General features: G+C 46.5%; 1 protein-coding gene across 1 annotated transcript in view; it reads left to right on the top strand.

Moving 5' to 3' along the window:
* Positions 1–13624, top strand: part of ush2a (Usher syndrome 2A (autosomal recessive, mild)) — a 504211-nt gene that overhangs the window by 149467 nt on the left and 341120 nt on the right. The window contains exons 21-23 of the mRNA XM_055862864.1: positions 3356–3631; positions 4897–5066; positions 6788–6932. Coding sequence (XP_055718839.1) covers positions 3356–3631; positions 4897–5066; positions 6788–6932 — 591 coding nt within the window. The remainder of the gene's footprint in view (positions 1–3355; positions 3632–4896; positions 5067–6787; positions 6933–13624) is intronic.

Here is a 13624-nt window from a genome sequence, read left to right as displayed (position 1 = left end):
TGTGATGCATGCCTGTCCTCGGCTCAACCTTCTGTATTCATTCACTGCCTTGGTAACACTAATGAGCAATGTGGATATGATGCTGAGCTTTGATTCTCATGTGGATGAAGAGTCTCTCTGCTATAGAGTATTAGAATGGGATGTGAGAACGCACTGTGCTGCTATTCATTCATTCTGTTTTAGTATTGGCTGAAGACCTGTGGTTGATTAGTAGCTTGTATGGCACTGTAGTGATGCATACAGTATTGTATCTCCTTGTATCCTACTAGTGCTGAGCAACTAACTGAAATTGTGGTTGTTTTTCGGCTTTTAACCCAGAAGAGTCTAAGCTCTGTCTAAGCCGGGGGGGTACTACTAAGCTATATGGAATTGTTTTAAGAAGGTCATACCAAGGATCAATTTGCTATTTGATTTTTCCGACGAGTCTCGTGATGCCTGTGGGTGTGCTAGAGAAAAACAACCGACGTGTACGTATTCCTGAGAGTCTCATCTGTACAGTGGTTTTGTAGGCCAAACCGTTCAGACGCTACAGACGATTTTGTGAGAAGACCGATTTTCGGGATGTCTCATGGTCTGGCAAACACTGCTCTATCTCTGTCACCTTTACCACAGATGCACAGGTGTTAAATAGACAGATGTGGAGGTGTTAAGTAGGCAGATGTGTAAGTGTTAAGTAGGCAGATGTGTAAATGTTAAGTAGACAGATGTGGAGGTGTTAAGTAGGCAGATGTGTAAGTGTTAAGTAGACAGATGTGGAGGTGTTAAGTAGACAGGTGCGGAAGTGTTAAGTAGGCAGGTGCGGAAGTGTTAAGTAGGCAGATGCAGAAGTGTTAAGTAGACAGATGCGGAAGTGTTAAGTAGGAAGGTGTGGAAGTGTTAAGTAGACAGATGTGGAAGTGTTAAGTAGGCAGGTGCGGAAGTGTTAAGTAGGCAGGTGCGGAAGTGTTAAGTAGGCAGGTGCGGAAGTGTTAAGTAGGCAGATGCAGAAGTGTTAAGTAGGCAGATGCGGAAGTGTTAAGTAGGAAGGTGTGGAAGTGTTAAGTAGAGAGATGTGGAAGTGTTAAGTAGGCAGATGCAGAAGTGTTAAGTAGAAAGATGCGGAAGTGTTAAGTAGGAAGGTGCGGAAGTGTTAAGTAGGCAGGTGCAGAAGTGTTAAGTAGGCAGATGCAGAAGTGTTAAGTAGGAAGGTGTGGAAGTGTTAAGTAGACAGATGTGGAAGTGTTAAGTAGGCAGATGCAGAAGTGTTAAGTAGAAAGATGCGGAAGTGTTAAGTAGGCAGATGCGGAAGTGTTAAGTAGGAAGGTGTGGAAGTGTTAAGTAGACAGATGTGGAAGTGTTAAGTAGGCAGATGCGGAAGTGTTAAGTAGGAAGGTGTGGAAGTGTTAAGTAGACAGATGTGGAAGTGTTAAGTAGGCAGATGCAGAAGTGTTAAGTAGAAAGATGCGGAAGTGTTAAGTAGGCAGATGCGGAAGTGTTAAGTAGGAAGGTGTGGAAGTGTTAAGTAGACAGATGTGTAAGTGTTAAGTAGACAGATGTGGAGGTGTTAAGTAGGCAGATGCGGAAGTGTTAAGTAGGAAGGTGTGGAAGTGTTAAGTAGACAGATGTGGAAGTGTTAAGTAGGCAGATGCAGAAGTGTTAAGTAGAAAGATGCGGAAGTGTTAAGTAGGCAGATGCGGAAGTGTTAAGTAGGAAGGTGTGGAAGTGTTAAGTATGCAGATGCAGAAGTGTTAAGTATGCAGATGCAGAAGTGTTAAGTAGGCAGATGCGGAAGTGTTAAGTGGGCAGGTGTGGAAGTGTTAAGTAGGCGGATGCAGAAGTGTTAAGTAGGCAGATGCAGAAGTGTTAAGTAGGCAGATGCGGAAGTGTTAAGTAGGAAGGTGTGGAAGTGTTAAGTATGCAGATGCAGAAGTGTTAAGTAGAAAGATGCAGAAGTGTTAAGTAGGCAGATGCGGAAGTGTTAAGTGGGCAGGTGTGGAAGTGTTAAGTAGGCAGATGCAGAAGTGTTAAGTAGACAGATGTGGAACTGTTAAGTAGGCAGATGCAGAAGTGTTAAGTAGAAAGATGCAGAAGTGTTAAGTAGGCAGATGCGGGAGTGTTAAGTATGCAGATGCAGAAGTGTTAAGTAGTCAGATGCAGAAGTGTTAAGTAGGCAGATGTGTAAGTGTTAAGTGGGCAGGTGTGAAAGTGTTAAGTAGGCAGATGTGTAAATGTTAAGTAGACAGATGTGGAGGTGTTAAGTAGACAGATTTGTAAGTGTTAAGTAGGCAGATGTGTAAATGTTAAGTAGGCAGATGTGTAAGTGTTAAGTAGGCAGATGTGTAAGTGTTAAGTAGGCAGATGCGTAAGTGTTAAGTAGGCAGGTGCAGAAGTGTTAAGTAGAAGATGCATAAGTGTTAAGTAGGCATATGTGGAAGTGTTAAGTAGGCAGGTGTGAAAGTGTTAAGTATGCAGGTGTGAAAGTGTTAAGTGGGCCAATGTGGAAGTGTTAAGAAGGCAGATGTAGAAATGTTAAGTGGGCAGATCAGATCAAGCCCGAACTGTGCGTTGTAGTAGGGAGTTGAAGTTTCCAACAGGCCAATGTTCTACATAGGTTAGTACAGAAAACATGGTAGTTAACTCAAATGACCATAATCCATTGCGCGCGTACTTGTCCGGTCTGTGTGTTTCTTTTACGTCTGCTACATTGGGTTAGTGTGGGGAAGACACAGAGAGAAGAGACAGAAGAATGTATCTCTACCTGAAAATACAATCTAAGTGATTGATAGTTGGTATTCAGCAGGCATAAAAGTATGCCTTATTTACTTTGGGGAACTACTAAATCAGGACTTTTGTCAGTAGCTCTATAGAGAGTTGATGACTTGGAATTAAATAATGAAGTCCTCAAATAAAACAAATGTAATATACGGCATCAACTGAAATATTTTATTATAGTAAAGTAATGACAATGAATGCTGGTGAATAAGTGATCATCAGTAATGGGCAGTCACTACCACTATGGGACTTTAAGAAATTGTTTTATTCTGTGTTGTTACATTATTCAACGCACATAATGTATAGTGCATTTAATGTCCATTTTTTTTATAGAAACCAAAGTAGAAAACCGTGAATATTTTTTTATTTACCAAAAAAATATATAATCCACTGTGTCCTACATAGTGGTTCTCTAACTTCTTTTAAACTTTGATCAATATAATGCACTTGATCATTTCCTTGTGACCCACCTGGTATAAGAATATACATTATTTCTGGTAAGGAACAGGTCCTAATAGGAACTAGTCACAATTTAACCTATCAATAACTGATTAATATGGCATTGAACATAATAGAATCGTCTCTTTTGTTTCTGCCTCCATAGGTGTTATTATAAGGTACGAGCTCTTCATACGAGGGCCAATGGAATCGCAGAACACCACAAGCCCCGCCCCAGAGCGTAGGGTGTTTGTGAGCAGTGGTTGGCTGGATCCCCGCCTCCCGTCTGACTCAGCCAAAGAGAGTGCTCTGCCTCCTCCCCAGAGCAGCGCCATGGTAACAGACCTGCAGGCCTTCTCCACCTATCAGTTGCGAGTTCTGACCGTCAACATGGCCGGCAGTGTGATATCAGACTGGACTACAGCTCGGACACAGGAGGGGGGTCAGTTAAACACACACACACACACCAGCATACAAACACAAACAATGACGAAAAAAGTAGAGCGAGAGTGAGGTGAGCACTTACAGAGAGAGAGAGTTCCTCTGGGGAGGTCTCTGGGTGTGTAGTTATAGTAGTTTTGTGACATAATGGTTGGTGGAAGTGAGGGAGGAGAGAGATAGGGGAGAGAGAGAGAGAAAAAGAGACAGGAAGGAGGGGGGTTTCTCATTAAAGCATTATAATTCCAAAGAGATGATATGGCTCATTAGAACTAGACTGTGCCCCCAAACAAAACTCACAGCCCTCTGTCTGACTGTGTAATAGCCATGAATCACATTACACACCCTGTGTGTGTGTGTGTGTGTGTGTGTGTGTGTGTGTGTGTGTGTGTGTGTGTGTGTGTGTGTGTGTGTGTGTGTGTGTGTGTGTGTGTGTGTGTGTGTGTGTGTGTGTGTGTGTGTGTGTGTTTGTGCACTCCTGCATGCATGCGTGAATCGCATTACACACCTAACACTAGGTGTGAGATAATAGACACTAGCTTCAGAGATAAAGGAGAGATAGGACAGATAAGACGAGAGATGGGGAGATAGTGTGTGAGATAATAGGTGTTTCTAAATGTGTGAGGGTGGTCTGTGCTGTGTTGTGCTGTGCTTTCATTCAGAGGGCTGTGAGTGTTGACTGAGGCCTATTAAGCCAGTACTCCTGAGCCATGTTGACAGCTCCATCACAAACATAAACATAAACGCTGCTCCACATTTTTATCAAACATGCAAATGGTTATTTACAGCTTGTGTTTGGAGTGGATTCTGTGCCCAGAGTAACTTAACAAGCTTTCTCACTCACTCACTCACTCACTCACTCACTCACTCACTCACTCACTCACTCACTCACTCACTCACACACTCACTCTCTCTCTCTATCTCTGTGTTTCTGTCAGGGTAGCTGTGTTAAGTTGACATGGTGTGAAAAACACCATTGTTTTTTCAACCTGGCTGTGCTCCTATTTGACAACACCCACCTGCTTCCACTGTTCATTAAAACCCTCCACAGCAGTTATACTGACGCAGTCAACCCAGCTACTATTATGGACACTGATTTAACAGTGTTTTATGATAAAAGAAGAGATTTGAAAGTAATGTGTGTGTGTGTGTGTGTGTGTGTGTGTGTGTGTGTGTGTGTGTGTGTGTGTGTGTGTGTGTGTGTGTGTGTGTGTGTGTGTGTGTGTGTGTGTGTGTGTGTGTGTGTGTGTGTGTGTGTGTGTTCAATAGCTCCGGAGTTCGTAGCTCCTCCTGAGGTGTCGGCGGTGTCATCCTCGTCGCTAAAGGTCGCGTGGAGGTCAGCGCGGGGTCAAGAGGCTAGAGGACAGGTCACTGAATACAGGGTGAACCTGGTCACAGAGCAGAGGTCCAACCCATACGCACCACCTGTTTTCACACAGGTAACATACTTACACATTACACAATAAATAGGTGCACATGCTTCTCCCTCATTCCTAGATTTCCTGAAAATGTCTTGGCCCTAAATCATCATAGATAGACCTTCTAAACACCACTACTTCTGCATTCTCTTAGAAAAACACATACAATATTCATTGCACAGATAGGAGTGTTCTCATCGGCTCAAACATAGCTGTCCCTCCTCAGGTATAGCGACTCTAAAGTTTATGATGTCACACCACCTACACGGCTAAACCCATCATGCATTGCCCTATGTCAGCGTATCACCTCTGACTCCCTCCGGCTGGAGGTTTAACGAGCGTTGCTTCTCCTCAGCAGTAGTTTTATCTAGCTCTTCGTCAGGGTGATAGTAGTGTGTTGAGGTGCAGGGTCGTTTTCAGGAGGATTGGTATCACTGATATGGTGTTTTAATATAGATCTGTCTAGTCAGCTGTCCCCCTAGGTAGGACGATCCCTCTGCTTTCTCAATGTCCTCTCTTAACGGGACGCATAATGTCTGCTCGTAACATATAGCTCTGTTCTCGCAGTCTGTGTGTGTGGTGTGTGCTAGAAGATTGTGTTAGCCTGCGGATCTAAATCCTAGGCATTAGCTAGGGGAGCGAACAAGTCTCAAGCAAGGTGACACATCTCATGTAAATGCCATTTAGCTGACAATTTTACCCAAAGTAACTTACAGTAGTGAATGCATACATTTTCTGCATGTGTGGGCCCAGCAGGAATCAAACCCACAACCCTGGCGTTGCAAGCTCCATGCTCTACCACCTGAGCTCCATGCTCTACCAACTGAGCTCAAGGGAAAGGGAGAGCTCAAAGCTCTACCTATTGAGCTCCATGCTCTACCACCTGAGCTCCATGCTCTACCACCTGAGCTCCATGCTCTACCTACTGAGCTCCATGCTCTACCAACTGAGCTCCATGCTCTACCAACTGAGCTCCATGCTCTACCAACTGAGCTCCATGCTCTACCAACTGAGCTCCATGCTCTACCAACTGAGCTCCATGCTCTACCACCTGAGCTCCATGCTCTACCAACTGAGCTCCATGCTCTACCAACTGAGCTCCATGCTCTACCAACTGAGCTCCATGCTCTACCAACTGAGCTCCATGCTCTACCAACTGAGCTCCACACTCTACCAACTGAGCTCCATGCTTTACCAACTGAGCTCCATGCTCTACCAACTGAGCTCCATGCTCTACCAACTGAGCTCCATGCTCTACCACCTGAGCTCCATGCTCTACCACCTGAGCTCCATGCTCTACCACCTGAGCTCCATGCTCTACCACCTGAGCTCCATGCTCTACCACCTGAGCTCCATGCTCTACCACCTGAGCTCCATGCTCTACCACCTGAGCTCCATGCTCTACCAACTGAGCTCCATGCTCTACCACCTGAGCTCCATGCTCTACCACCTGAGCTCCATGCTCTACCAACTGAGCGCCATGCTCTACCACCTGAGCTCCATGCTCTACCACCTGAGCTCCATGCTCTACCACCTGAGCTCCATGCTCTACCACCTGAGCTCCATGCTCTACCACCTGAGCTCCATGCTCTACCACCTGAGCTCCATGCTCTACCACCTGAGCTCCATGCTCTACCAACTGAGCTCCATGCTCTACCAACTGAGCCATACAGGACCACAAGTGTGTGTAGGGGGCCTAAACATCACTCTGATCCTCTGTGTGTGTGTCTTTTTTGTCGCAGGTGCTGTATGTAGCCAGTCCATCAGAGCGTGTGTATGTTGCAGAAGGACTAGAAGCCTACAGGAGATATGACTTCACTGTGACTCTGTGTACCTCACTGGGCTGTGTGACCAGCCTGCCTGCCTCCGGACGAACACTACCTACAGGTAACACACACACACACACACACACACACACACACACACACACACACACACACACACACACACACACACACACACACACACACACACACACACACACACACACACACACACACACACACACACACACACAAACTGAACACACACACAAACTGAACACACACACACACACACACACACACACACACACAAACTGAACACACACAAACTGAACACTACCAACTGGTAACCCACTCATTATAACACCAGAGATAAATATCATCCAATTATTTATTTATTTATACCACACTACTAAGACATACTCCAGTATACTCCAGCAGTACTGCTATACTCCCATACAGTGTCTATATTTATGGTTGTTGCTGGTTAAACCTGACCACATGTATGTATTGTCCCAGTTACGGAGGTGTAGAATAGCAGGACAGTTGCATATTAAGAGACTATAATGGAGTGTGTCTGTCAGGGAACTAACTACCTCTGGATGAGAGAGGGGGATGGAAAGAAAACAAAGAAGGGAGAGAAAAAAGAAAAAGAGAAAGAAAGAAATAGGGAGTCAGTGAAGAAGCAAAGAAGAGAGTGAGGGAGAGGGAAGACAGGGAGGGAGAGGGAAGACAGGGAGGGAGAGGGAAGAGAGTGAGGGAGAAGGGAAGAGAGGGAGGGAAAGGGAAGACAGGGAGGGAGGGAGAGGGAAGAGAGGGAGGGAGAGGGAAGAGAGGGAGGGAGAGGGAATACAGGGAGGGAGGGGAAGACAGGGAGGGAGAGGGAAGACAGGGAGGGAGAGGGAAGACAGGGAGGGAGAGGGAAGACAGGGAGGGAGGGAGGGGAAGACAGGGAGGGAGAGGGAAGACAGGGAGGGAGAGGGAAGACAGGGAGGGAAGGGAAGACAGGGAGGGAGGGAGAGGGAAGACAGGGAGGGAGAGGGAAGACAGGGAGGGAGAGGGAAGACAGGGAGGGAGAGGGAAGAGAGTGAGGGAGAAGGGAAGAGAGGGAGGGAAAGGGAAGACAGGGAGGGAGGGAGAGGGAAGAGAGGGAGGGAGAGGGAAGAGAGGGAGGGAAGGGGAAGACAGGGAGGGAGAGGGAAGACAGGGAGGGAGAGGGAAGAGAGGGAGGGAGAGGGAAGAGAGGGAGGGAGAGGAAGGAGAGGGAAGACAGAGAGCGAGAGGGAAGACAGGGAGGGAGAGGGAAGACAGGGAGGGAGAGGGAAGAGAGGGAGGGAAAGGGAAGACAGGGAGGGAGGGAGGGAGAGGGAAGACAGGGAGGGAGAGGGAAGACAGGGAGGGAGAGGGAAGAGAGTGAGGGAGAAGGGAAGAGAGGGAGGGAAAGGGAAGACAGGGAAGGAGGGAGAGGGAAGAGAGGGAGGGAGAGGGAATACAGGGAGGGAGAGGGAAGAGAGGGAGGGAAAGGGAAGACATGGAGGGAGGGAGAGGGAAGACAGGGAGGGAGAGGGAAGACAGGGAGGGAGAGGGAAGAGAGGGAGGGAGAGGGAAGACAGGGAGGGAGAGGGAAGAGAGGGAGGGAGAGGGAAGAGAGGGAGGGAGAGGGAAGACAGGGAGGGAGAGGGAAGAGAGGGAGGGAGAGGGAAGAGAGGGAAGACAGGGAGGGAGAGGGAAAACAGAGAGGGAGGGAGAGGGAAAACAGAGAGGGAGGGAGAGGGAAGAGAGGGAGGGAGAGGGAAGACAGGGAGGGAAAGGGAAGACAGGGAGGGAGGGAGAGGGAAGAGAGGGAGGGAGAGGGAAGACAGGGAGGGAGGGAGAGGGAAGAGAGGGAGGGAGAGGGAAGAGAGGGAGGGAGAGGGAAGACAGGGAGGGAGAGGGAAGAGAGGGAGGGAGAGGGAAGACAGGGAGGGAGAGGGAAGACAGGGAGGGAGAGGGAAGAGAGGGAGGGAGAGGGAAGACAGGGAGGGAGAGGGAAGACAGGGAGGGAGAGGGAAGAGAGGGAGGGAAAGGGAAGACATGGAGGGAGGGAGAGGGAAGAGAAGGAGGGAAATGGAAGACAGGGAGGGAGGGAGAGGGAAGAGAGGGAGGGAGAGGGAAGACAGGGAGGGAGAGGGAAGACAGGGAGGGAGAGGGAAGAGAGGGAGGGAAAGGGAAGACAGGGAGGGAGGGAGAGGGAAGAGAGGGAGGGAGGGGAAAGACAGGGAGGGAGAGGGAGGGAGAGGGAAGAGAGGGAGGGAGAGGGAAGACAGGGAGGGAGGGAGAGGGAAGAGAGGGAGGGAGGGAGAGGGAAGAGAGGGAAGACAGGGAGGGAAAGGGAAGACAGGGAGGGAGGGAGAGGGAAGACAGGGAGGGAGAGGGAAGAGAGCGAGGGAGAGGGAAGAGAGGGAGGGAGAGGGAAGACAGGGAGGGAGAGGGAAGACAGGGAGGGAGGGAGAGTGAGGGAGAGGGAAGAGAGGGAGGGAGAGGGAAAACAGAGAGGGAGGGAGAGGGAAGACAGAGAGCGAGAGGGAAGACAGGGAGGGAGAGGGAAGACAGGGAGGGAGAGGGAAGACAGGGAGGGAGAGGGAAGAGAGGGTTCACACACACATACATACACACTCACACACACTCACTCACTCACACTCACACATACATGCACTCAATCACGCACACACACACACACTCACATACACACACACATAGACTCACACACTCACACATACAGTACATGCACTCAATCACGCACTCACTCACACACACACACACACACACACACACACACACACACACACACACACACACACACACACACACACACACACACACACACACACACACACACACACACACACACACACACACACACACACACACTCACACGCACACGCACACGCACATACACATACACTCACACACTCACACATACAGTACATGCACTCAATCATGCACTCACTCACACTCACACTCACACATGCACATGCACTCACTAACTCACTAAATTCACTCACTCAGTATTTCAGTCGAGACACTGGTGTAACCAGGGGGGAAATTCATTGTACACGGCAGTAAAAACTATTTAATATTAATTACAAGGAGAACAATGTGGCATAGCGCACACTCCCTATTGGCACACACACACACACACACACACACACACACACACACACACACACACACACACACACACACACACACACACACACACACACACACACACACACACACACACACACACACACACACACTGTTACACACACACATTCTGTCACACACACATGTGTGCGGGCCACTGCCATAGATTTATAACCAATATGGAAGTAGGATGAATTAGCCTCCTTTAATAACTGAGACACAAATCACTGGGCCTGGGACAAGCTCTAATTGATCAGCACACACACAGTGCCGCCGCACAGCTCTAACATATGGTCTGGGCTGACACACGACCCGCACACATATTCATCCATATGCTCACACATGTTCACCGTTTGGTCCGTTTCTGTTCCGTTTGTTACTTTGTTTGTGTGTTTAGTTTGGAAGATGTGAGAATGTGATGTGAGATGTGAGAATGTGTTTCTCTCAGGTGCAGGAATACAGCATGCTTTAACATATTAATATATATCAAGTTGTTGGTTTCGACTTCATTTAAATGATTCCAAGGTTTTTAAATGTAGAAATCTAGATTATGTGGCATTTTTTGTGTTTTAAACTGTACAGTCACAACATCACCACATATTGTGTTTAGGAATGAACATGTTTATACCTGTTGTTCAACAGCCTTAACCCCCATTTCTCGATTGATACACTGGTGCGTCAATCTAAGTAACATAATGAAAGAATCCGTCCGCATCTGGGGTGAAAGGTGACGGAGATCGAACGGTGTTTGTCAGACAATGAGACATCCCGATAATCTGTCTTCTCACAAAAATATCTGTAGTGTCCGAACGGTCTGGCCTACAAAACTAATATAGGCCAGACCATTCTAATACCCCTCTATGGAAAGATGAGACTCTCACTAACACGTGGTGTTCTGTTTTCCTCTACGACCCACACAACTGTCATGGGACTTGTTTGAAGGTCACCGGTACCGGTAAAAAAACGAAATGAAAGTATGAAGGTAGTTGTGCTTACCCAAAAGAAGGTGTTAAATATGTGAAAAATGTATATGTACAGTACCAGTCAAAAGTTTGGACACGCCTACTCATTCCAGGGGTTTTCTTTATTTTTACTGTTTTCTACAATTATTTTTCCTACGGTTCTGACTTTGTGTGCAGGGAGAATATTGTAAGAGCAGCCCGTGTTCTGCATTCTGTCGCTGTACATTTCAAAAGTGCTGAACACGTACAGTTGAAGTCGGAGGTTTACATACACTTAGGTTGGAGTCATTAAAACTCGTTTTTCAACCACTTCACAAATTTCTTGTTAACAAACTATAGTTTTGGCAAGTCGGTTAGGACATCTACTTTGTGCATGACACAACAAATTTTTCCAACAATTGTTTACAGACAGATTATTTCACTGTATCACAATTCCAGTGGGTCAGAAGTTTACATACACCAAGTTGACTGTGCCTTTAAACAGCTTGGAAAATTCTTGAAAATTATGTCATGGCTTTAGAAGCTTCTGATATGCTAATTGACATCATTTGAGTCAATTGGAGGTGTACCTGTGGATGTATTTCAAGGCCTACCTTGCTTGACATCATGGGAAAATCAAAAGAAATCAGCCAAGACCTCAGAAAAAGAATTGTAGACCTCCACAAGTCTGGTTCATCCTTGGGAGCAATTTCCAAATGCCTGAAGGTACCACGTTCATCTATACAAACAATAGTATGCAAGTATAAACACCATGGGATCACACAGCTGTCATACCGCTCAGGAAGGAGAGTTCTGTCTCCTAGAGATGAACGTACTTTGGTGCGAAAAGTGCGAATCGATCCCAGAACAACACCAAAGGACCTTGTGAAGATGCTGGAGGAAACGGGTACAAAAGTATCTGTATCCTCAGTAAAACGAGTCCTATATCGGCATAACCTGCAAGGCCGCTCAGCAAGGTTGAAGCCACTGCTCCAAAACCGCCATAAAAAAGCCAGACTATGGTTTGCAACTGCACATGGGGACAAAGATCGTACTTTTTGGAGAAATGTCCTCTGGTCTGATGAAACAAAAATAGAACTGTTTGGCCATAATGACCATCGTTATGTTTAGAGGAAAAGGGGGAGGCTTGCAAGCCGAAGAACACCATCCCAACTGTGAAGCACAGGGGTGGCAGCATCATGTTGTGGTGGTGCTTTGCTGCAGGAGGGACTGGTGCACTTCACAAAATAGATTGCATCATGAGGAGGAAAATTATGTGGATATATTGAAGCAACATCTCAAGACATCAGTCAGGAAGTTAAAGCTTGGTCGCAAATGGGTCTTCCAAATGGGCAATGACCTCAAGCATACTTCCACAGTTGTGGCAAAATGGCTTAAGGACAACAAATTCAAGGTATTGGAGTGGCCATTACATAGCCCTGACCTCAATCCTATACAATATTTGTGGGCAGAACTGAAAAAGCGTGTGCAAGCAAGGAGGACTACAAACCTGACCTTACACTGGCTCTGTCAGGAGAAATGGGCCAAAATTCACCCAACTTATTGTGGGAAGCTTGTGGAAGGCTACCCGAAACGTTTGACCCAAGTTAAACAATTTAAAGGCAATGCTACCAAATACTAATTGATTGTATGAAACTTCTGACCCACTGTGAATGTGTTGAAAGAAATAAAAGCTGAAGTAAATCATTCTCTCTACTATTATTCTGACATTTCACTTTCATAAAATAAAGTGGTGATCCTAACTAACCTGAGGCAGGGAATTTTTACTCTGATTTAATGTCAGGAATTGTGAAAAACTGAGTTTAAATGTATTTGGCTAAGGTGTATGTAAACTTCCGACTTCAACTGTAGTTACATTGACTACGTCCGTCGTCGCTCGCTTATTAATGTCTTAATCGAAATTACGGATGGCCTCTTATCCGCTTATGCTGTAGTTTGTACATCTCAGTTGTCAGTAGAAACCACATTTGTTTAAGCAGGTCAGCCATATCAGCTATGTTTGCTATGTAAAGGCAGTAAATGATGCTGAATAAACTGTTTTGCTGCCAGACAAGGCTCCGCTGATAGCCAGGTGTAGCATTGGTAAGGATTCACTCCATGGTGCTGAAAAGAAAGCACTGCTGGTGGGACAACTTTATGTAGGCCCTAACAGTTTGTAGCCACTATTTGTCACTGTTATAGTGCAATTCATGTATTGTTTAGTGTTGTGTTGTGTAGTGGCTTTGCTGGCATGCATAAACATTTTTGGGGGAGTTTGGCCCACCAAGATGAACATGCTACAATCACCACAGAGTACGACCCCCCCCCCCAACGGCTTAGACTCTGAAGAATGAATTGTAGTTAGACGATTCTGCACTAATTGTCTGATCAAAACCTCCCGTTCACACAAACTAACACACACAGACAAACGAATACACACACACACACACAGACAAACAAACGAACTCAACCTGTTGGTTTGGAGCATCCAAGACTGTCTGTGCCATTATCCATGTTGTGATTGTCTTGTGCCAGACCTTAATGTTGATGATAGCCATTTATCCATACTTTACGCAGGTTTTTGTACGACTGTTTAGACACACAATCCACATCACTATTACCCAGACACACCATTACACAGAATAACCTTCTGTCCAGACGGAGGAGACGGCATCTGCTTAGATGCTTTGATCTCACTCAAATTCTA

Source organism: Salvelinus fontinalis, chromosome 15 (assembly GCF_029448725.1).
Source record: "Salvelinus fontinalis isolate EN_2023a chromosome 15, ASM2944872v1, whole genome shotgun sequence".
NCBI classification, from domain to species: Eukaryota; Metazoa; Chordata; class Actinopteri; order Salmoniformes; family Salmonidae; genus Salvelinus; species Salvelinus fontinalis.
This window is presented reverse-complemented; position numbering and strand designations above follow the sequence as displayed.